This window comes from Callospermophilus lateralis, chromosome 14 (genome assembly GCF_048772815.1).
Source record: "Callospermophilus lateralis isolate mCalLat2 chromosome 14, mCalLat2.hap1, whole genome shotgun sequence".
Lineage (NCBI taxonomy): Eukaryota > Metazoa > Chordata > Mammalia > Rodentia > Sciuridae > Callospermophilus > Callospermophilus lateralis.
Window position 1 is genome coordinate 67,453,356 of NC_135318.1, and position 24,023 is coordinate 67,477,378.

General features: G+C 39.6%; 1 protein-coding gene across 4 annotated transcripts in view; it reads left to right on the forward strand.

Moving 5' to 3' along the window:
- Ctnna2 (catenin alpha 2) overlaps positions 1–24,023 on the forward strand; it is a 940,372-nt gene that overhangs the window by 575,721 nt on the left and 340,628 nt on the right. Inside the window, exon 7 of one of the 4 annotated variants that reach the window (XM_076833066.2) lies at positions 14,531–14,544. The exons of the other annotated variants lie outside the window; for them this stretch is intronic. Coding sequence (XP_076689181.1) covers positions 14,531–14,544 — 14 coding nt within the window. The remainder of the gene's footprint in view (positions 1–14,530; positions 14,545–24,023) is intronic. 4 annotated transcript variants of the gene reach the window in all.

The window sequence follows — 24,023 nt, forward strand, 5'->3', positions numbered from 1 at the left end:
TACTTACAAGCCTTGAAGAAGGAAAATGGAAGAAAGGAGTTAGGATTAAGATGTAGTAAGTATTTTATTAATTTATTTATTTTAATTTGTCCATAAATCTTAACTTGAATAAGTAAAGAGGGGAAAAGAATGTTAACTTGTCAACTTTAATCTAAATCTTAGAATTTAGATTTTACATTTTAAAAGCTGCAATTATTTTATTGATGCATTATTGTTGTACCTAATGATGGGATTTATCGTTATGTATTAGTGTGTGCACACAATGTAACAATACAATTGGAACAACATCCCTCCCCAGGATTCCCCTTACCTTCCCTCCTCCAAACCCAGGTCCCTTTCCTCTTTTCTGCTGATCTTCCTTTGCTTTGCATGGGATCACCCCTACTGCTCTTTTCCTTTTCCTCTTTAACTTCCACATATGAGACAAAACATATGACCCTTGACCACCTTACTCTGGCTTATTTCACTTAACATAATGTTATTGAGTTTCATCCATTTCCTGAAAATTACATAATTTCATTTTTCTTTTTGGCTGAATAAAACTCTATTGTGTATATATACCACGTTCTCTTTATCCATTCCTCCATTGATAGACACCTAGGCTGGTCCACAGTTTTGCTATTGTGAATTGTGCTGCTATAAACATGGGAATGCATGTATCACTGCAGTATAATGACTTTAATTATTTAGGATAAATACCAGAGAGTGGTATACCTGGGTCATATGGTGGTTCCATGCCTAGTCTTTTGAGGAACCTCCACACTGACATGGAATCATTGTTCGTGTCTCTATTTCCCTCACATTCCAAATCCAATCCAGTAATAAATATTGTCAACCTTCAAAGTATTAGCAGAATCTGTCCACTTCCTGCCATGTCGTCTGCTAATGCCATGGTCAACACACTGTCAGTTTTCACCTGAATTATTCCTATATCTTTCTGTCTTAGTCTCTCTGCTTCCACCATCACCCTTTTTAGTTTACTCCCCACATAGCATCTTGATTGTTCTTGTTGAAATCTAACTCTGAAATGTCACTTAAACCGCTTCTATGATCTTCATCTCACTCAGATCAAGTCCTAACATTGGTCTTGAAGGACAGCCAACCTCCCTGTCCCTTCCACCCTGCCCCCTCACATGAATACGTGTGTGTGCACACACACACACACTCACACACACACTGTAGTTCTGAGACCTCAACTCCCTTGATGACTCTCCATCACTCTTTCTCTCCCACACTGAACTCTTAGCCAATCCTCTGCTGTATGTGACACGCCTCTGCCTCAGCAGCTTTGCAACGGTATTGTCTGCCTGCATCAGGTATCTTTCTGACTTGCTCCTTTCTGTCCTTCAAAGTTGCATTCACATGTCTCATTCACAGTAATTGCAAACCTCCTTTTCCCCCATGTTCATATTTTACTTTTCTTCTACACAGTATATATTTCTGTCTACACCCTATCTTTTCCTGGTTTATCTTGTAATTGCCTGTCTCTTCTACTACAATAGGAGCTCTGCAAAGACCCTATGCTTTGTGCTATTTGCTCTTGTTTATTTTTATAGTCCTGTATCCCTGTGCTTACTGCTCAGCCCCTGGAAAGTGTTCCATAAAAATTTGTTGAATGAGTGAAACATTTATAGTTTTTAACAAGTTGCTTTATGAATTAGATATGTAACTGAAAATAGCAGAGTCTTGAAGGCCTGATGTATCATATGTTAGCTGTCACAGTGGGGTAACATTTGGCAAAAGATCCAGGGCACAGTGGCAGGTGATGTAAGAGGCCAAGAAGATAGGGTACAACTGTATAGACAAAGACAATATGAGACCTTTGGATGCCAGAGGAAGAATTAGCAGGACTTTACAATTTGGCGAAGGACTGACCTTTTATAAAGGTACATTCCGGAAGTACTCATTGTGTGTCACTATGAAATTTATACCCACAATTCAATAGTCTTCACTCTGGGGCTCCCATGTGATCATGTGGATCTTTTAGAAGAAGTTAAGATAATTAAAAGTCCAACTTGCCCTGAACTCTGGGGATCACATAATATTGTACGATGGCAAACAGTCTTTCTGCCACCCTTATTTCCTTTCTTCTCCAGTCTCAATCCCTGGGTTCCTTACTACATTGCTTCAGAAAGAACTTTCTAAGAAACTAATCAAACCATGTCATGGTCCGTCTTTTAAATAGCTGGTTGTCTTATTGAGGATAAACTCCACCTGTCCCTGCTCCTGCATCCTTATTTCCCTTCTCTTCAATTCTTCCTTGGACTAATAACATTGAGCTTCTGCATATGTTTTCAGGTCCCTGCCCCTTCTTCACCCCCACCTCTAGAATGACCTCTGTTAACCTGGCAAACTTCCTTGGGCAACAAAACTCAACTCAAATGTCAACTCACTTGTGACTTTTTCTAATTTCTCTTTCAGTCATTTATTGGTCCCTAGGATTTCATAGCACTTCTCATATATCCTCGTTGCCATACTTAACCTATCATATTGTCCTGATTTGTTGGCATATTTGTCTCCCTCAGAAGACTGAGAAAGCTAGATGTCCAAATATTTTAACTCTCCCACCAAATATAGCATATGTAAGGTAAATAATAAGTGCATATTACATAAAAGAAAGTTCAAGAAGCCTATTGTTGCTCCTGGACATATACTTCTCTGTAGATATTGGCTTTGATTTTCTTGATTCTTTATAAGAACGTCACCCAAGTCAAACCTTATAATGTCTTACTGATGTGTTCTTGAACCTTGTCTCAAAGACAGAAGAAATAAAAATGTTTTTCTGACACTAGCTCTTTCATTGGTGATACCCAAAGGCAAGGTAATCATCAACCTGCTTACTCTCAGGATTTGCCATATTGGTCAAACCATGTCATTACATGTTGTCAGGCTTGGAGAGAATGCGTCCTTCATTTTAATTCTTTGCATGATTAAAGGCATTCAATTACCATTCAATTTAATTAAATGGATTTTATGATTTAATTTTAGTGAGGGGAAAAATGATCAGTCATTAAAATGATGATTGAATGATGATTTTTTTTTATTATTGCAGTAGATAACAGGAAAGAGCCTTTGAGATAAGTTTTGTAATAAAAAATCCTTCTGGTAGTCAGTAAAACATGTTATCAGTAATGAAAAAGGAGTTGTTGATATTGTTAATTAATAAGTGATGAATTAGTATGGAACCTGACACTTCATTTACCCCAGTAACACTACTCTGGGAAATTATAGAGAAGATGAGTCTGTCACTCATTACGGGAATGTTTTAGGAAGGGAGGGGAGAGAGACAAATGGGAGAGACAAGAAACTGGGAGGGTAAAGGAATGAAGGAGAAAAAAAGAGGCCAAGATGAAGAGTGGGGGAGGTTCAGAGAATAAAGATGTGTAAACTTCTAAGGGAAAAAATCTAAATTGTACTTTAGCAGTGAAGCAAAACTAATTGCTTTAAAGAAAAATACATGGTCTGCATTATGGCATGTTGTAGAAATATAAAAATTTATTTAATAGTACATATTTTTCTTTCCTTTTAAAATCAATAATTGATACTTTGTGTGTCATAATATTTTCCTTGTTGTGAATTTCATTAGGAGATTTTTTCCATTCCCTTCAGCGACATCCTTTGGGATGCTAAATACTAACCTCATAACAGAGGGGAAAAATTTAGGCAATTAGTGCTGGAAATATTTTTTTTATAAAAGCTATTATCCGTTTGTATATTTTTCATACAGCTTGTTGATTTTTTTTTCCTGATCCCGGAACAAATAGTCCTCAAATCATGTGCACTTCTGCCCGCTAGCTACAGATTTCAAAATACTCCATCTCCTTCTCAACAGGACAGACTGAAATCCAATTCTGCCACTACCTAGAGTTAGCCCAGATCTCACAGGTTAAGGACAAAATCCATTATAATACCACCTAGCATCAGATATCAGCTGGGGGCCAGAGAGCCACTCCTGCATCTAACAAAATTGTTAACTAAGAAATCATGAGGTCAAAATAAAAGCAAAGCTCATTTTTATTCAGGTACAGAATTAGAATTGCAAATCAAGAGACAGAGGTTCAGAGTTAGAAACAAGTGTTTTGTGGAGGAAGAAGAGGACTGGACTATTGGGGGGGAAATACAAAAACAATAAAAGGAACAAGGTAAAGTAACTTATTTTGAACAACTTTCAAGTGCCTTGTTAGTCATACACATTGCTTTGAGTGAGTTTAGATTGGTGCTGAGGTTCTGTTCATACATTAATCTATACATGCTACTTAGTTATTATTAGCTGGTTATAAGTAAGAAATAGTCTTTTTAAATGGAAGTCATCAGAAATCACAGCACATTCTTTCCAAACAGCATTTCTTTATCAGGAAGTAAAAGACTGAGGAACTTATATCTGTGAGATAAACTGTGTCCTATCAGATGCGGTTCTCTGAAGCCCACAGAGAAGCCTTGCTCTCACTTGACTAAACTGTAGCCATTTTAAATTTTATTTCCATGCAAACTGGCTAAAAACATGGGAGATCTCACAATGACTTCAATCCAAAAATCTACCAGAACAACTCACAAAATTTACTAAAGAATGCTATATTTAAGAATTACAATTTTATTAAGAAAGGATACACCTGGAAAATAATCAAAGGATGGAAATGCATAAGACAAGGCTGGAAAGGGGTAGAGATTCCAGGACTTCTTTGTCATTTCTTATGGAATCCAAGCATATCTGGTTGGATTCTGTAAGGAATGACTGGTTCAGTATATTAATGTTTGCACCAACCAGGAAGGCCTATGGAACCTTGGTGTCCAAAATTTTTATTGAGGTTTCATTACACAGGCACAACTGATTAAATTATTGGTCACAGGATTGAGTTCAATCTCTAGTCCCCTTTCACTCTCAAGGTTAAGCAGGCTCAGAATTCAGATTCCCTGATACTTGATTAGACTTTCTATTGACCAGCCCCTGTCTGGAAGCTATCTAGTAGTCTCAACCTGAATCACACAATCAGCATAACAAAGACACTCTTAACACTCAAAAATCTCAAGAGTTTTTAAAGTTCTTTGCCAGTGTCCAGAACAAATATCACATATTTCTTTTTCTTTAATTATCTCCCAGAATAGTTTTGTAGAAATGTCTTGGACTTGGCTTTTTGAGTGTTTATTTCGTCAATTCAATTAATATATTCTAGAGGTCTTATATGTGCTTTTCCTCAGTCTTGGGAGGGATTGGTTCAGGGAAGTATAAGGCATAGTCTTTGTTAAATAATCTATTTCTGGAGATAAGATCAACATGGGAAACAGAATAATACTAAGAGCCACCCACACTAGACCCTTTGCATATATGTTCTCATTATATGCTCATAACAGCTTCAAACAGGAGTTCAGAGAACTAAGTAAAAACACATTATTAGATCCAAATGCCTTTGTCAAATACCAAAATTATTTTTCCTCTAGTCCACACCATGATGTAGACTTGTTGACAGGTACAGGGAACTGGTATTGTCAGTAGACAGCAAGAGAGAGAGTTGAGTGGGGCAGTGGAGAGGCAGGGAGAGCTCTGCGGAGGGCACTAGACTTCAACCAGGCCTGGAAGTGTGAGTAAAAACTCAATCCAAAGAGGACTAACAGGGACCTTCTTGGTGAGAGGAACAAAATCAGAAATATGAGATATAAATAGATTTGTGGGGGTGTTCATGGATGGTCTAAACCTCATTGCTTTAATATCTCTGGTTTGGGGGAGCTCGTTGTCCCTTAAGTGTGCTTCTTCTGTTCATCATCACTTCTCTTCCAAAGGGTTCTTCCTTGACACCAGCCAAGTCAACCTTCTGGTAACATCTTCTTAGAGCTCTGTCTGCTCTCCATAAGAGCTTCACCAGAGATGGGGAAAGTTCCTGTCACAGTCCCTAAGTGTCTGTTTCCCACAAATTGAACCAACCCAATTCTTGCCCTCTGCCTTCAGATTCTGAGCTCCCCAGCCACTGATGGTGTCTTTCTGTATTGGGTGGAGACTAGGGAGTCTTTTATATTTAGCAAGATTGAGGATGGATATGTGCTGTTGACTAGGTGCACACATTAATTAATTTCTTTGAACCTGTTTCCTCTTCTTTGAAGTAGAAATATCAGTAAATACCTCATAGGACATAGTAAAAAAAATGAATATTTGAAAATATAGGAATTTAAACAAAATAAGACAGTGCCCAAATAGTAAAATATTAATGTACACAATAGATGATTAAGGTACTATGTCTATAAGCTTTAACTGTAAAAAAAATACATAAATAAAATTTTGAAAACTAGAGAAAGCTTAAATTTAATATCTTAAAATAAAAACACCTTATTAACTCATGTTTCTGTGTGTTGGCACCTGGGCTGGGCTCAGCTTGTGAGTTCTGATGATCTTGGGAAGGCTCACATGTGTTTGCACCTGGTGGTTAAAGTTCTTGCTTATGTGTCTCATGTGTCTCTGGACGTATTCTTGGTTTCTGAACAGGTACTCTCATTGTCCATCAGCCTGGGCTTGGTTATATATAGGGATCCCAAGGTTCCCAGGAGCAATCAAGGGTATATTCAGTGCATTTGCTTTCCAAATGTCTACTTTGGACATGTTTGCTAGTGGAAGTCATGTTTGCCATTGGCTCAAAGAAAGAACACCACCAGGGTTCATGGATGGAGAAGGGGAGATTGGCATTTATCTTGCAATCTTCCCTAAACTAAACTCCCTTTTTAGAAAAGTTTTTTAAAGGTAACAGGGAGATGGATCACTGTGTTGGAGACTGAAACTGTTTATCTCTGAGCATACTTGTGTGTGTGTGTGTGTGTGTGTGTGTGTGAGAGAGAGAGAGAGAGAGAGAGAGAGAGAGAGAGAGAGAGTATGTGTGTGCATGAATGTGTGTATGAGAGAGACAGACAGACAGAGAGATGTTGGGCTGGGAACTAGAGGAAAGGGGGAAGGAAATGGAAAGTTGAGAATCAACTAGGATAAAAGCTCCCTGAGGCAAGAGACTTTGGTCACTTCATGTCCACCTATGCAAGACGACCAGAAGAGAGTCCTCAGCTCAGGTCTATTCCCGTCTTCAGGACTCCATGCCTTACTGATATAATAGGGAGGAAGGGCACTAGACTTGTTCTTGGAAACTTGCTTCTTCTACATGTGCCTTCTTGCTGCACATACATGTTGAGTGCTGTCCCCAGGCCAGTACTGATCTGGATGCAGTGACTCTACTCTTTCTCCCAGTGGTCATAGACAAACAATTTTGGTTTTTCTTCTGTACTGTGAAATTATGCAGTTTAATAATACTATGATATTTCTTTGTTTTTCCTTTTTAAAACTTAACTTACATCCTGGCTCTGTAGCTCCCAGCTTTTTGCTTTGATGGCATCCAACAGTGAGTGGAATGGAGTACTGATAAGAAGAAATGCATACATAGAGTTGATTTCTGTGAGCAAGGGTCTTCTCATAGTTCATTACATTCCATCACTAGGGGGTCTTGAACTTTTTCTTGCCCAGGTAAAATACAATGCTCAATGTATTGAGAGTTCTATATCATGGCCCAGATGCCTGGGAGATTTGCCTGATGAAAACAGATTATCCTACATTAAGGTTGGGATCCTGTGTTCTTCTTACTTGCACCTGTTTTCAAACAGAAAGGTTTATTAGAATGGCATTAGCAATGGAGTGTTATACCTTTGCTTACTCTTTGTGAGTTTGTTTTCTCATCAGTTCAACAACACTTACCTAACTGCATTCTTGTAAGGAGCAAATGATATAAGTTTCTATACCTGCCAAGGCTAGGGCCAGTCTCCTTCTATGACTTTAAATATTTGTTTTATTTTCCTGCCTTCAGTCTTTGGTTGAGCTAATCAAATGGGATCATGTGTGCTGGCTGCAGCACTTCAAAATTACACAGTACAAAACTAATACTAAAATATTATTACTGACACCAGCCCATGCTATAGGAGCTTAGAAATTTCAGGAGATTCTCATGACTCAGGTGTCTCCAGCTGTGTTAGAGACAGCACTGGGGTAGGACTCAGGAGTTTCCAGTTTAGAGGTTTGCAAACTGCTCTCTTGTCCATTCACTGGAAAATCAACATATAAGTGGAGCTGCATAAATCAAATGAATTTCTGAAGCCTTAGGTAATGCAACAAAAATATACACAGAGACCCTCATTTGAGAAGGCTACATTGAGATCATATCTTTTAGTCCAACTCTATTTAGCATATTGGTGAGGTCCTAGCCTTGGGCTTGGCATGATCTTTTGCTGACCTTTCCCCCTCTTTTATTTTCCACTTCTGGAAACAGCAAATTTTGATTGGTAAAGGACTCTCAGATAACTCTGAAAAGCATTCTGTGAATACAAAGTTTTGTTTATTTTCTCCCTTTTGTTTCTCTCTTTTGTTTGATTTCTCCCCTTGAACCATTTCTTTTTGAAATGCTTCAGGGAAATGTTATCATTTCTTTCTATTTCTCAAGAGAGTCATAAAATACTAATACATAAAAAGGCTATTTCCTGAAATGTCTCCTCTTGTCTCCTCTGATCTGAAGAGATCTGGGATCCTCGGGTGACCAGAAATTAATCCTCCACAAATGGTATTCCCTGGGTGCTCACTCAGGACCCGTGTTTTTAAGTTGGTACATTATCAAGGCCCAGGACGGGATTATGAGCTCATCAGAAATGGAAAGACTGATTTTATACAGCCTATGGTGCTCAGGCGTGATTCACTTCTGGAGGTGAAGTCTTTGGAGTTCATAAAAAGGACAATTTCTGATCAGTGGGAATCAAGCCTATTGGACCCTCCAAATCAGTCTTTGGGGTTCCCAAGGATGAGTGTTCGATGAGATTGAGTGTCTTACAAATGAGTTTATACTGAAATTCACATGTTAGCTTCAAGGGGAGGGGGGAGAATTTGAGAGTGTGGGCTTTAATCACTGAAAAAGATCAGTAAATGTTTCAAGAAGTTACTTTCTAAACAGTGCAATCTATATTTATGGGTGAGAAGAATCAAAGGGTAAGTAATAAGGTAGACTTGGCATGTGAGACCTACCTGCATAGGGACCTCATAAATGCAACCCTAGATGTAGAACGTGTAACATGTTTGAGGTGAATTTTGAATAAATCTTGTTTGATAAGCTAGGAAAGAACCCACTTAATGGAATAACTGAAATGGAAAAATGTCACATGAGGTCTAACAGATGATACAGTTTGTATGTGTCTCCCAAACACCTTCATTGCAGCTGAAGGCAGCTGGGAAGAATGTCTTCGTGCCATCCTAAAGATGGAGGGACAGCTTTCCTCACAGGGAGGACAGTTCCCCAGCCATTGCAAATGCTGTAATAGGAAGGATAGAAGAGGAAACAGAACGTGAAAGGGAATATTTGCTTTTTATTACTGTAATGAAATACCTGAGGCAAGCTACTTTATAGATGAAACATGTTTTTTGTTTGTTTTTCTCATGGTTTGGGAAGCTGAAAATCCAAACAGCATGTCACAGACCCTGGCATTGTCCCTTCTGCCCCTGGCTGCATCACACCGTGGCAGGAATGTGTATATATCTCTCTTTGTGTTCTCTCCTTTTCTTCTTAGGAAACCACCAGGATTCAATCATCTGGCCTCCACTATGATAATCTAAAGGCCTAAGTTAATCACTCCCCAGAGGTCCCACCTCTAAGCAACATAATCAGATTAAGTTTCCACCTCTAATGTCATTAACATAAAATGTTGGGGATGAAACTCCTGTATGATTTTGAAGGGGACAAACAATATTCAAACCACAGCAAAGGGTAAATAAAAGAAGAGGTTATGGTGGGGGGCAGGGGAAAGGATGAAAAGGGGCTAGAAAGAAATCAACCAGCCACTAATAATCTGAATGGTTAATTATCATGTCAAGTATTTGCAGTCATGTTATCTCAGTTTCCATGAGAAAGCAAATTTGTGTGAGTGAAATAATTCCATTCAGGGAAACACAAGGGAAGGAATTCTGTCTTCCTGCTTCAACAGCAGTTATAGCAAGGAGCATTATAAATTCACTGGGACCACCCAAGTTCTTAAGGAATTATTTTCATATCTTAACCAAGGATTCTATTTTTTTTTAAGATGAAGATGTGGAATTAACAATAGAAGGGAAATGCCAGAGAATTGGGGAGTTGTAAAGGCCTAAGCCTGGGTGGTACTGTACTGCTAGTTCTCATCTACTCCAAAAGCAGAAAAGGCCTCAACATCCTCTGGCCACCTGTTCTAAAGTGGACGGTCAAGGGATAAGATTAACCACTGCAAAGGCATTGAGGAGAGGTTTCAGCTCTGAGCCCTGTCTTGAGTACTTCCTTCAGTCCTTCCTTTCCTGTGACTGAGCTTGGGAGCAGAAACTATGGACTGACCTCTCTCAGTTCTGCTCTCAGTGGCCCTAACCAGCCTCCTCTTCATTTCCTCTTCAATGGAGTCTTCCCATCATTGATTGCCCTTCCCTCTGTTGTGAAACCATCAATACCCCCCCTCCCCTGTCATCCCCACTACTGTCACTACTGACCTTAAACCCCCCTTTTTCCATCGAGAATCCCTCAAAATTCTCTCAGGGGCAGAGGAAGATTCAACCCTGTTCCTTGAGAGATGATGTTTCCATTGGCATCTTGAGATACTGACTTTGTGCTTTTAGCTTTCTAACGGAACTGGCCCTACCTGACTCCATTTAGAATTTTGATAACTTTTTTCCCCCCATATTACTGAGAATTTCCATCAAGGTCACCTGTCCACCTGGTCAGTCATGAGCTGGCTTTAGGATGCTGACAAACTGAGACTATATCATTTTTAGCCTTTATCCTGGTGGTAGACTCTACCGTGAGGGACAGAGAAGATGGGGAATGACAATATCAATAGCACTTACCACACTGATGTCTTTCTTATTACAAGTTTCATTTGCCAGCATAGTACTGAGAAAGTGTCCATCCCTAATGACCACTACATCCCAACCTATACCTCAAGACCAGGACAGGGTATCTCGGTGGTATTCTTACCTTGGAATGATTTCTCTTTTATTCCAGGGCATTCATGGAGAGGTTGATGGTCACCTTTGCTTCTAGTTTTTCATTCTGCAGACCCAGTCATCAGTCCCCATATGTCCCTTTGTTTGGTCTCAATGGCCCCACTGGGTACTCATGAGAACTGATAAAACGCATAGAAGCCATGACTCTTGTAAATAAAAGTTAACATCCCCTTGAATGTTCACCAGCCACTCAGATTTGATGGAGAATTAGATTGCCTACTGACTGATGAGTCTTCAAAATGAACCTGTAACAAATACTGGTAACGTTTCAACTATGACTATTTGCATGTTATTATATAGGGCAGGGTTGTGTGGTAACAGCCAATGGAATCGGTATAAAATTCATTTTACAATAAGGGTAAAAATATTTCACTTGCTCAGTTTTTCTCTTTCAAAATTGACTTTTAATCACTACAAGATTCTCTTACCATCCCAATCTCTTGATTACGCAGTGGCCCTGGAGGTCAAATATTGGTCCAGAACTTTCAGGGATGGTGTTCTGATTTTTGGGCCACCTAACTCCCATTTACCTTGTTTATTGTCTTGTGCCCTCATGTTCCCCCAAAGGCAGGCAGAACTGCTCCTTCCTGCCATGTTTGAGCACTAGGGTGTCTTCAGATAAGTGAAACACTGGTCCCTATGACCCCACCTTCTTAAGAGCCCCTAGTAACCATTTCCTACAGAGTCCTGTCACTTCCCACTAGATGCAACCACATTATCCTCCAATTTCAGATATTTTTTTCTAAGTCTTTTGTTGCTCTAGATTCTCCATCAACCCCCTTCAAGCACTTCCTTCTATTTCTTTCCCTGTGAGACAATTCTCCCCTCAGGAGCCTGCAGAAACACTGCTCTGGATTCTGTTCCTCTTTAGCAGAGAGTGTGGAGGAAGGATCCTAGAGTGATTAGCTGTTTTCTCACTTACTCATCCTGTTGTAGATAGGATACATTCTTTACCGAAATGGAACAAAATTAGATTCTAGATTGTCCTGCTGATTAAGTGTCTACTTATGAAAAATCATATCATCACATGCTGTTGAGTACCTCACCAGTATGGCCAGCTGACACTTCTTGCTCGCTCGCCTGCATTCATGCTGCTGCATATCATGGACTGTTCTCCTTGAAAGCTCTTTTCTCTCATTCTGCCTGTCCAATCCCTCCCTCCTGGGCCCAGTACAGAGTCCATCTTTTTTTTAATCAAACTCTGTTCAACTTCCGACCCATTTTCTGAATTGATAAACTCCTCTCCTTTGTCTGTATCCTCAGCGGGACTTGCTATACCTGAAGTACAGTGTGCATCTTCTTCAGCCTTAGTTTTATCATCACATGTGTGGACATTGTGCCTATTTCATTGGTTTGTAAACACTTTGAGAGTAGAACCATGTCTTGCTTTCTTTTGTGTCACCCCATGGTGCCTAGAAACTAACTGAACTGAATTGATGCAAATAAGTTGTCCCCTAACCGTGACTAGTGTATAATATGACACAAAATAGATATGCATGGTACAGAAAGTGGATGAATAATACAATTGAAAGAAATCTCACGGGGCAGCCCAGATGGTTAAGATGAGTGCTATGAGCAATGACTGTTCTTACAACTTCTGGTGGTAAAAGACAAAGCCCAGAGCAAGCTGAGGGCATTGGAGAAGGCTGCATAGGTGTGTGTGCACCTTCAAATGCATGTTGCTTCATCATGAAACTTTGAATGAGTGTAAAGGAAAGGAGATAACAGAGCAGGTATGAGCATAGGGAAGGTTATGAAAATAACTGGCACCTGGGGGTTGATTTGGATAGACGAAAAAGACCCCCTAGTGGTTTCTTATGTTTTCATCAAACCTTACACTTATAAAATGCTATCACATATATTATTTTGTGTGATACCATCTACTGAGGTCTATAGGCTGAATTACACTGTATTGCAAATAGCATTATAAAGGAGATTCACTGTGTACAGCCAAAAATACATTTAACTGGTAATAGTTATGTTTGGTACCAAATGTGAAGATGATGATAATGATACTGCTGATGCTAATGATACTTATTGAATGCTTACTGTGCACCCACCATGTGTAAAATGCTTTGCATACATTAATACTAATCTTCGCAACACCTTCAAAGTAGAAATTCCAAACCATTCTGAGAGTAATAGAGATGAAGTTGTTTCTCCATATCATACAGCTGGTGTACTACAGAGCTGGGACTCATATTAGGTGTATTGCATTCCAAACTTTAGTCATTTTTTTTCATTTCTTGAGACTCAAAGGCCAAGGTCCAAGCAAACACAACAAAGAGGAGAGCACAAATTTTATCTCATGATAAGTACTTAATTTGCACTTCTGGTAGAGTATAAATGTATGTATTAGCCAGCTTAAAGGTCACTGCAATGTAAAGCCATTACATTTACTTAGTGCTTCATCCCATTGGAGAGTGCAGATCTGTGGGCTTAGGCAATTATTTTCTTAGTTAATGATTTAATTACCATCCCAAGATTTAATCTTGATGCTCAAATCATCTCCCCCTGCTAACTCTGTTTATGTTAGAAATGCAAAAACACACTTCCAGGCCTTGACCTTTAGTGGCTGCTCAGGGTTCCCCTGTGAGAGTGTCCCAAATATGGGACATTCACCTGAAGGTGAGACAAACAGTGGAAACCCCATGACCTCCTTAGCACAGGGATTGAAAAACCTCTTAGCGATCTCCACAAATTTATGTTTGCTGTTGGAAAATTGCTTTGGGAAATGATGTGGATCACAGAAGTAAATTTCCTGTCAAGATAAACTTTTGTAGTGAGCAAAGCCGAATTTGGGGGGGAAAAAGAGATCCCTAGGTGTTTTATCTCATTTTTATTAACATTCTTTAATATTTACCGCAGTCGTACTTTGTGAGCCAAGCTGTTAGTGGAAAAGCATTGAACTACAGAGAAGATTCCGAAATTTCTCTGGAGACGATAGCTTCAGTCTCATTTTACAAATAGAAGCCGTTGGTGACAGATGTGCTTCAAAGACCTGGCAGTAGTTAAAAGAATTAAGGTGAAAAATACAATCCTTAAAACCCCACCACACAGATACCAGGATTCATTGCCTCTGGACTGGCCCAGATTCTGCAGCCAGTTTCCAGAAATTGCTGTTATGCAGTCTGCACAGACGGTGGAGTGCTTGGACAAGGAAGGGAGGGGAGGAAGCTTGGCAGCACCAGCTTGGAGCACGAATCTTCTTTTCTTTTTCTTTTTTTTTTTTTTTTTCCCCAAAGAGCTGGGCCTGGTAGAAAATGAAAACAAAGACAGGTGCCTTCCCTGTCTTACATCTGCTGCATCCTTTGGGTTGGACCCTGGGAGACACAGGTGGAGCCCAGCAGTCTGCTTGATGCTCCATGTGTGGCTGAATTGTACTGGAGTTCAGGGCTGCTTGGCTGTGGGATCCAAGAATGTTGTCTCACAGGCTGACAGATACAGGACCATAGGGGAAGAGAGAGCTTGAAGGCTCAGAAAAGTGAATGGTGCACTTTCAGTGGCAAGGATATGGTGCATGGGTGATTCTCAATGAACCAAGCTGGACTTCTGCTTCCACTTTCTTCCCGGAGTCTCTGTTTAAGTTCTCAGAAGATGGAGCAGGTATATGCTGCTGGGGAGAGGTATACTCAGAAAAAGAAGACCGGGGTATTGAATCTGTTGATAAAAATGGGAAGAATCATTATATTAAAAGAAAAAAAAAAAACAAGCAGAAGAGGAGAAGAATACAGTCATCTGAGGCAGGTCTTAGAACATCTGCTAGGGAAGGCCCTGCATGAGGGTATCTTTGTCACTAATGCTACTTGACCCCCTTCTTTACTAATGCTATCTGACCCCAAGGACAGAGAGTGGTTCTCTCCCCTTCATTCCAATTACTGTACTAATTATTCTGCACTGATACTTCTGCTACTAAGCACCAGTCCTGCTCTTTCCTCTGTAGAGATTATTCTGGTATGACAGATCTAGTGTTCTCCTTCATTGAACCTCTTAAATTCCAGGCTTGGTACACATGTTTGTCTTCCCACTGACTTGGGAGGCTGAGGCAAGAGGATCCCAACTTCAAGGCCAGCCTTAACAACTTAGGGAGACCCTAAGACAAAAAAAAATAATAATAATAAATAAAAACAGACCAACGATGTAGCTCAATGGGTACAGCCACCCTGGGTTCCATACCCAGAAATAGATAAATAAATATATAAAAATTAATGTATTCCCCTCTTAAAGCCTCTGTTTAGTTTACACTTCTAGAAATCAATAGCTCTTCATGCCATCACTTTTCCCAGGCTTTATTTTCATAAATACAACATGTGAACATGTTGGTGAAAGAATGAGGCCAGGATGATTGCTGGTTGAGAATTTATTATTGGGCAACATTTTGGTAGACTTGATATGCATAACCCGATAATCAGCTAATCTTCCTAAAATCCTGCAAGGCGTATGTGTATGACCATTCTAGAGGTGGAGACAGTGGGTTCACAAAGCTGATGTGATCACCTGCCCTCAGGCATTTGGACCTCTTGTGTCAGACTCTGTTCCATGGGGTGGAAGGGAGTCAAGGGTAAGATGTCCTGTTACAGAGCTAGGGGCCTTCTTTCAGTTTCATGGCCTCCCTGCCACATATGTGCACAACAAAGGAGTCATGGGGGACTTTATTCAGAATAATGACTAACGGCAGGAATTAAATAAGAGCTTAGAACACATGGCCCTAGGAAGCCATACTGTGCAGGTAGCCAATTACACAGCTCTTGTCACCACTACCCTAGGAGTTCACAAACTAAGAGTTTGCCTTAAATCCTTGCATAGGACCTCATAGCTTTGGAGAGTCTGTCACTCATATTATCTCATCTGATCCTAACCAGATTCTTCGGAAATAGACTGAGCAGGGATTATTTTCTGAATTTTATAGTTGAGGGAATTGAGGTCCAAAAGGTGATGATTTATCTAAGCCAGTAAATGGCATAGACAGTACCAGGGCTCTGTCTATTAATTCCATGCCCAATAGTTGTTTCTTTTGTTTTGTTTTTTGTTTTTAATGCGCCACGAAGCCTGTAAATAAAGACAATTCTGGAATGTGCTGAGTACGGGAGGGGTTGAGAAGATCAAGTCCCTTAAATGAAACTGTAGCTGTCCAAAAAGTCTCTGAATCCTAGTTTTTATTATCAAAGTGCCTTCTTAAAGCCTCGATTGGTGACCTATGCTTTTACTGTTTGCTCGTCTCTTCCCCTTGTCAATCAACATCCTGTTCAGTGTTTCCCAGCCCTTTTCTCATTATTACCTCCCCAAAATCAGATGTTTTCCTAGTTACTCCCACACCCTAAATTTTAATCCCACACATACATTATATATTTTATGCACTATAGGTGTATCTGTGCATTATATATACAAACCAGTAAGGGTTTTTATTTTTCCACCCACAAGAAAAAACTTTTGCTCCTCAGTGCAATATTGTCCCCATTGAGAATGTATGATAAAGCTCATTAACTATGAATTGAGTCAAAAAATAAATAAATAAAAGACAGACTGGTGGTTGGAAGGTAAGAAGGGAGGGATAAAACAAATAACAACAAAACACACCAGCAAAGACACAAGTAAAACACTAAAGAGAAGACAGTTCTCAGTTCCCTGACATTTAATGCTTTCTCTGGAAATATAGATTCATGTATTGAGGTTTCACTGTAGGCAAAGCATTCCCAATATTCCCGTCTCCAGCTGGAGCAGAGCACACACTAATCATTCTATGGATGAATCACAAGAAGAGTGTGCTTTAGAACAGAACCAATTTTGCATATCTATGTACAAAATAAAATGCTCCCTCTGACCACACAGTTTCTATTTGTGAGGTTGAGGAGATCTCTAAGGGAACTGGAGCCTACCCTTGGTGGAAGATTGATAACTTCACCACTTTGCCTATTGATAGGTGACAGCAAAGAAGAAATGTGTTGGAAATGACCCTTACTTTCCTTCACCTTTTCAACTCCATACCCTGACTACCAAATCAGAGAACTAAAATCCACTAAAAACAGACACTACAGACCCTACACTACCTAAGAAAGAGACACTGCATCATAGACATAAGAAAGAAAGACCTGCACAAGTGAAATTGATTTGCCCAAGGGTCAGGAACAAATTGGCGCAATGAGAATGTAGATTCTACCTCTTGATACAAGACTTCCTCTCCCAAAAGAGGGTCAACCTCAGATATGAACTTCTTCCTTTGTATTATTTTCTCGAATAGCATCATGACTCTTGTACACAAAGGAAAATCTTCTCAAATGCCAACCAATCTGTTACAATGGGAGATATATACTTAGTGTCCTGGGGGCCTGTATGATTTAATATTGCCAATATTAAATAAGAGTTTGGGAGTTTGATAACAATTGTGAGCTTTGTAGTGGCTTTCCTCCTTCAAGAATTGACTGCTGACAGCAAATAGCTCAGGGGGGAAATGAGTTTTGCTGTCTCACCAAAGACCCACACACATGGACCGTGCTCCCATCAGCTGGTCACTAGCCTTCAGTTCTTGTGAAAGTGAGTGCCAAACCCACATGTCTAACCAGATGTGTGTGCAGATTCGCATACATATTGCAGTGATGGTGTAGATTTGTCAGGGATGCCTGATCAGAGTGGGAAAGTCCAGCCAGTTAAGAACCAAAACAAAAGTTAGTGAGTATGTTATCTGGGCTAGCTGGAAAGCTATGAAGGAAGATGCATGTCCCTCTTGTACCTCCAGACCTCACTCTCTTTCTCCTTTGTCCTCTCCTTTCTGGCTCAGTGCTTTCAAGAACTCAGATTTTGGGGTATCATCTTATTACAGAAAAAAAAATGTAGGGAACATGGCTTTGGAGAGCAACATCTCAGGTACTTCCAGGCTTAGCCCCTCCCTTGCTGCAAGATTTTATTATACTTGCGATTTGTTTTTTAAATGACACTTATGTATCCTCTTCCATGTGCCACTCAATGTTCTAAGTACTTTACAAAGAATGGCTCATTTAAATCTGATTTAGTTCTTGCACCAACCCCTTCTCCAGTCAGAAAGGTGAAGAAGCTTGCCAAAGTCACTCAGCCAGAATTTGAACCCAAGCTCTGTCTCCTTTAACATATATCACCATAGTAATTGACTTTGGGCAGGTGAGGTACATTTTTAATACGAAGATGCTAATACTCTGAACAAGAAAGAATGAAGGTTGATCACAAGGCTCAAATGAGAAAATGTTAAGGATTTAGGAGGTTGCCGAGATCTTAGTAAGTGAAATATAATAAACACTCCTGTGGATGGGGGAATTGCCTTTCATAAATGCACCAGAAAGAAATAGAGGCATCTTCTGTAAACTGTCATGGTGAATCTGGCAGAACTCTGATGGCACAGTCCTCTAGCTGGTACCCCTCTCCTTCACAGGTAAAGTGTTCTGTCGATCACTCAGTGACTATTTGCTTAATCCCTAGAAAAGAAATGGTGTGCTACTTTGATTAAATGAGTTGAGCAATATCAGTAGAACTTGAAAAGTTTTCTATAGGTACATTTCAGTTACGATGCAGTATCTCCTCTTCTTCCCTATGATGTTTGTTCTTGTCTGTTTGTGTTTTTGAAATAGTTTGCAAAATAAATAAATAAATAAATAAATAAATATGAGAGACTCAGATAAACATGGCCTGAACAGCAAGTAAAGGAGGGAGGCCGAATTCTAAGAAGGACCACAATTTTTAGAGTAAAAAAAAAAATTTAAAAACCTACAGATTGCATGGCAATATAGATTTCACTGAAAATGCAATCACCATGGAGTAGACAGTGACACAAAATCAGAGTGTGTGGTTGTTCTACAGCTGAGGGACAAAGGATCGGACTGCCCTGGCCAACTGAAGACAGATTGTGTATTATTCTATTAATTGTGTGTAACTTGGCTTTTCCAGACCTTTCTATAGCAGACTAATCCAGCTCTTGAATGCTGCTGTGCTTTCTCCCTTTTATTCAAGGCTGCCTACAATATCTTTGAGTTAGAGGTCCCTGACACAGTGTCTGCAATATTGAAGGTTCTGAGTTGACAATAAACACACTAATGGTAAACACCTAAAAATGCATAATTTTTTAAAAAGGACATTGGTTTAAGGAGGTAAAATATGCTGGAAGATCCAGTGGCTTTATTTTAAGCCCCATAAACTGTTGGTGGATCTGTTCTAGGACATGAGCATTTGCGTCTGTTGTTTCATTTAAGGGGAACAAGACAGGATCTCCTGTCCAAATATTCATCACCCAGCTGTTTTAGTGCATGAACTTCTAGCATTAGAGTGATTTCCTTAAGGCGTTCCCCTAAAGACCCTTATTTAAGCAGCAAAAAATCTCTTATCACAACTCATCAATCAACATCCTACTAGGATTTAGTTTTCACACTCTTGGAAGAGCTTGTGGGAAAGCTGCTGATGGCAGTGGGCTGAATGGAAAGGGAACATTTATTATGTGTTGGTGATATTCAGAAAGAATTGATATCTTTTTGGATGTCTCGTGAGCATCCTGGAGGCTTCTGTGGAAAAGAAATGTGCATCAGGCATGGGGTGGGTATGGGGGGTAGTCACAAAAAGGGACAGAGGAAAGACTGTGGTGACAGACTTAAGAATTTCTAGACTCCAGTTGGAGGAAAAGACATAGAAATGCGTGCACTGTGTTTTCCAGGGCTCCTGGAAGAGTTATTGATTTGGATATTTTGAGCAGGGTCAGCTCTATCTGATAATGACATGACCAATCTGAGAAGGAAAAATAATTGGTAGAGAAGGAAGGACACAGAATTTAGAAGAAGAAGTTCCAAGTGCCCCGTGTAGCAGTAGCAATGACCTTGGGTAAGAAGCTACATGACATCTTCAGATCTGAGTTTTCTGGTCTTAAAAACAAAACAGATTTATGTCTATCTTGTAGACTGTTGGGATAAATGAAATGAATAAAGTAATAATTATAAATTGGAAAATCATCAAGTGCTCAGAAACCAGTTCGAAGCATATGTATGCTTACAAATCTTTCTCCTATCCATGCCACCAGGTGGAGCTGATGGGGAGAAGTTAAGATCTTCACTTAACCCTCAGTGGCCAACCCGCCGTGTATGTTTAAAGACCGGCAGTCAGATACCTAGATGTTATTACTGAGCAGCACACGCTGTGATTCCTGAGACCCTCTCGCTCGGTGCTTCTCCGTGTTACTGATCTTTGGAATCACCTAGGAAGTTTAAAAAACAATCTCCTTACCAAGGCCACTCCCCAGAGCTATTAAATCAGATCTTCTTGTGGTGAGATCCAGACATCAGTATTTATTAAAGTTCCCAAGTAGTGCCAGTGTGCACTACTTGGGAACTTTAGTGTGCCAGGGTTGAGAATCATCTTTCCAGCTAAGCAAAAGAGAAAGAGGATGCAGCTGGAGAATGAATTATTTTTTTTTCTCATAATGCAGTTGGGGAAAAAAATGGCTTTCCAACATTACATTGAGAGGAAGTAAATAGCCAACCTGGTAGAGCAGAATAAAGAAAAAAATGACTAAAAAGCTTTGAGGAGCCAGCTATTTATGATGATTACTTCATCAATATAAAACACAAATCATGAAACTCTACTTGCTCTGGGTTTTTTTTTTTTTTTTTTTTTTTATCTTTCTCTTCCTCTCCTCCCTGTATCATTTCTCCCTTCCTCTCTATCTTTCCTTTTCTCTCCATCTCTCTCTCCCTCTTTCCCCACCCCCTCTTTTTCTGTTCCCCCTTCCTCTTCCTTCTTCCTTTCCTGCACTCATTTTACTAAAGATCTCTCAACTCCTAATATTGGTTGTTGTCACTTATAGGAAATTGTTTTACGCATCCTGAACAAATCTTTTACTGCACTGTCCCTCCCCCCCCACACACACACACATACCCCAGAAACAGTTCTAGGCATTTTGTACATATCTTAGGTCTCACTTGTGTGCGAGTGTATATCCTCCCTAGGACTTCTTTTCAACTCTTCCTGAACATTCTAAAAGCCCTATTTTCCCACCCACATGTGGCTAAGCTTTCTCATTTGTTTTTCAGCCTCTTTATCTACCTCTCTGAAGCTCCTGTCTCCCAGTGATATATATTTTTTTAACATATCTTTTCTTATTCACATGCAGGCAAGTTTGATGAATCCGAATGTCTAGGGAATGGGAACTCAGGGAGATTTTAATTTTCTGGTTAAATGACACTAGCATGAAAAATACTTTTATTTCAAATTTTATTTTTTGTGGGGGGAGGGGAATGATAAAATAGAATCTAGAACTGGAAGCATCCTCAGGGAATACCTTGATGAGTCTTCCTAACAACAGAGGGACAGAGGTTTACCAAAGTATAATGGTTCCTGATCTTCCCAAGTCATGTGAATAATAGTACCAGGTCAAAGACCCAACTCCTGATTTCCAGGCCCTATTTCTTCCATAGCGCTTAGTGTCCCGGTTAAACAGGACCCAGTTTAATCTGATGCACATTCTTTGACATGAACTTGCTAGTTCTTTATGGTGCCACCTTCCCATGAACTTTATCCATTTACATTGTCTTCCCACCCTCAAATGCATTTATTCGTGATGTCTGCATCTCTAGCCATCCTGCTTCTAAGGTTTGAGATGATGTCTTTCATAAACATGTCCATCCTACTCACTAGAATAAACACATTGATTATTTTTTTAAATGGGAGTTCATTCTCACCTATCTTCCTGTCTTGGTTGGGGATTGAGAAATTATGGACAGGTGAGATGAATTTGTTCAGTCTCCAGAACATCTCCTAGAAGGAATATCAAGTTTCTTATTTTCCCGTTGATTAATAAATCTTCACTGTTAACTTGATGCTTTCCCCTCTATTTCCTAAGTAATATATTGCTAAGGAAAAAGTGGGTCAATGGAGAATTCTGACTAGTTTTGTCCTAGTTAATTTAAGTTCTGCCATATGTTCTTTGAGATGCATGTGCTAACTACAGGTCTTTTGCTGATTAGCAAACAACCTGAGGGTTTTTACTTTAGACTTCCAGTTCCTTGGCAAGAGAGAGGAAGATAGAAAGGGAACAGAGCTAGGTGAACTTAAAACTAATTCAGACCACTCTATGCAGAGCTGGGCACAGCATGTTTAGTCACATATTAATTTCCACCATGATGCAGGGTTAGAATCAAGCTCAGTACTCTTGAAGTTCTGGGTCAAAAAACTGTTGAATGTTGATGATGTCCTATGCATCATAGGATGTTTATCAGTATACATGACTTCTACCCACTAGACACCAGTAGCACCCCATCACCATCCACATACAAAATTTAAAAAAATGTATCCTGACATTACCAAATGAATGTCCACTGGGTGACAAATTTGCTCCTGGTTGAGAATTTCTGACGTAGACACATGGTCCATGTGAATCACCAAGAAAGAAATGTGAATAAATCCCTGATAGTTAAATAATGGATGTCTTTGCCAGTCTGATTCCAAAATCCTCTAGTAAGAGATAGGACTAGATGATCACTGGCAATTTCTTCTCCTGGAAGCTGAAGAGAGGCCCCCTATGTTGATAGAGTTCTACATTGCCCACTTATTTGAGCATTGCACCCATATCATTCAACAAGCTTGTGCTAAATATGTCCCTGTGTCCAGTCTAGGCTCTTTTGTTGGGCATGGGACTGGAGGGGACAATCATTCAAGGGATAAACTGAACAGTGAAAAGTCCAGGAAACTGAAAACCAGCACTCTGAATCATTAGCTGATAATAACTTATTCTCCCAAAACAGATATAAACAAGTACCTGACCTCTAAGGTTGCTGATATCCATCCCATAGTGAGATCAAGGTAAAGACACCCATTTCAAACAAACACTCAGGCAATTTTATTTATCCATCTCTTCTACATCTCTGTCTAAACCATAAGGATATAACAGCCAACCCTTTCACTTTCAGCAAAAATCCAGAACTTTGACAAATTGTGTCCATTGGAGGAAAGTCAGGAGGTGGTTCCCTGTCAGAGTAAGAATTTTGCCTCCTGGATCCCAAGAAAAATTATCAAGGGTAGAGCATTTTTAAGTGGAAAAAAATATTTTTCTTACCACTGAGGTGCAAAGTATTCTTGAGAGTGCATTTCCATTTGCTGGTTCTCACCATTAGACAACAGGTGTGTATACTCTGCCATGGCACAAGGAGTGCAGAGGATCCCCAGCCTGCAAAGCCAGTACCAACTTATAACTAATGCCTGAAAATGCTGTCAGCCATAACAGTCCTTTATATCTCTATCAGATTGGTTTTATCACATCTTTTCTTAAGTAGAGTTGATCACAGGAGTAGGAAAGAAGTTCTGGGTAGTTATGTAATGTGGCGGTGCCTATCTATGTGTGTGTTCTTATATGTATGGATATTTATCAATAAGTATGTATGTACATGTTTACTTTTGTATACAAAAATATATGTGTGCATGTGTGTGGGTGGTTATATTTGTGAAGATGGTTAGATAAATGTGTATATGTATCCCTAATAGTTTAATAGTTTCATTCTAACTAAATACATGTTATTGGCAAACTCAGATTAAGTATAACAATCCATCTAATTGACATTTATCTTGACTTCCCTGAAACATTATAATAACTTATTCTCCAAAAACAGATATAAATTCTGGTGCTTGGATAATTTTCTCTGTGAGGGAATGTCTGATGACTTTCATTTCATCAGAATATGGATCCACTGGTGGCCACTGCTATTTGGCCATGCCAGAATAGAACAGGTGTCAGACTTGCTGACAAGTTGATTAATACAAATTAGAAACACAGGTGGCCCCTAATCCTGCCAGTGATCTGTGTGATCTGTGTGCAGTTGCTTAGGAAACTTGGGAGGAATAACACGTGGTGTTTGCCCCTTTAATTACTTACACATACTCATAAATGTGTTGTTGATGCTAAGTCATACCAAATGTCTGCCTTCCTGAAAGCTGGGGGGAAAAAAAGGTAAGGTACTCTTGTGCTTTGAAGAGCTTGGGAAAATGTGAAAAGTGATTTTTTAAA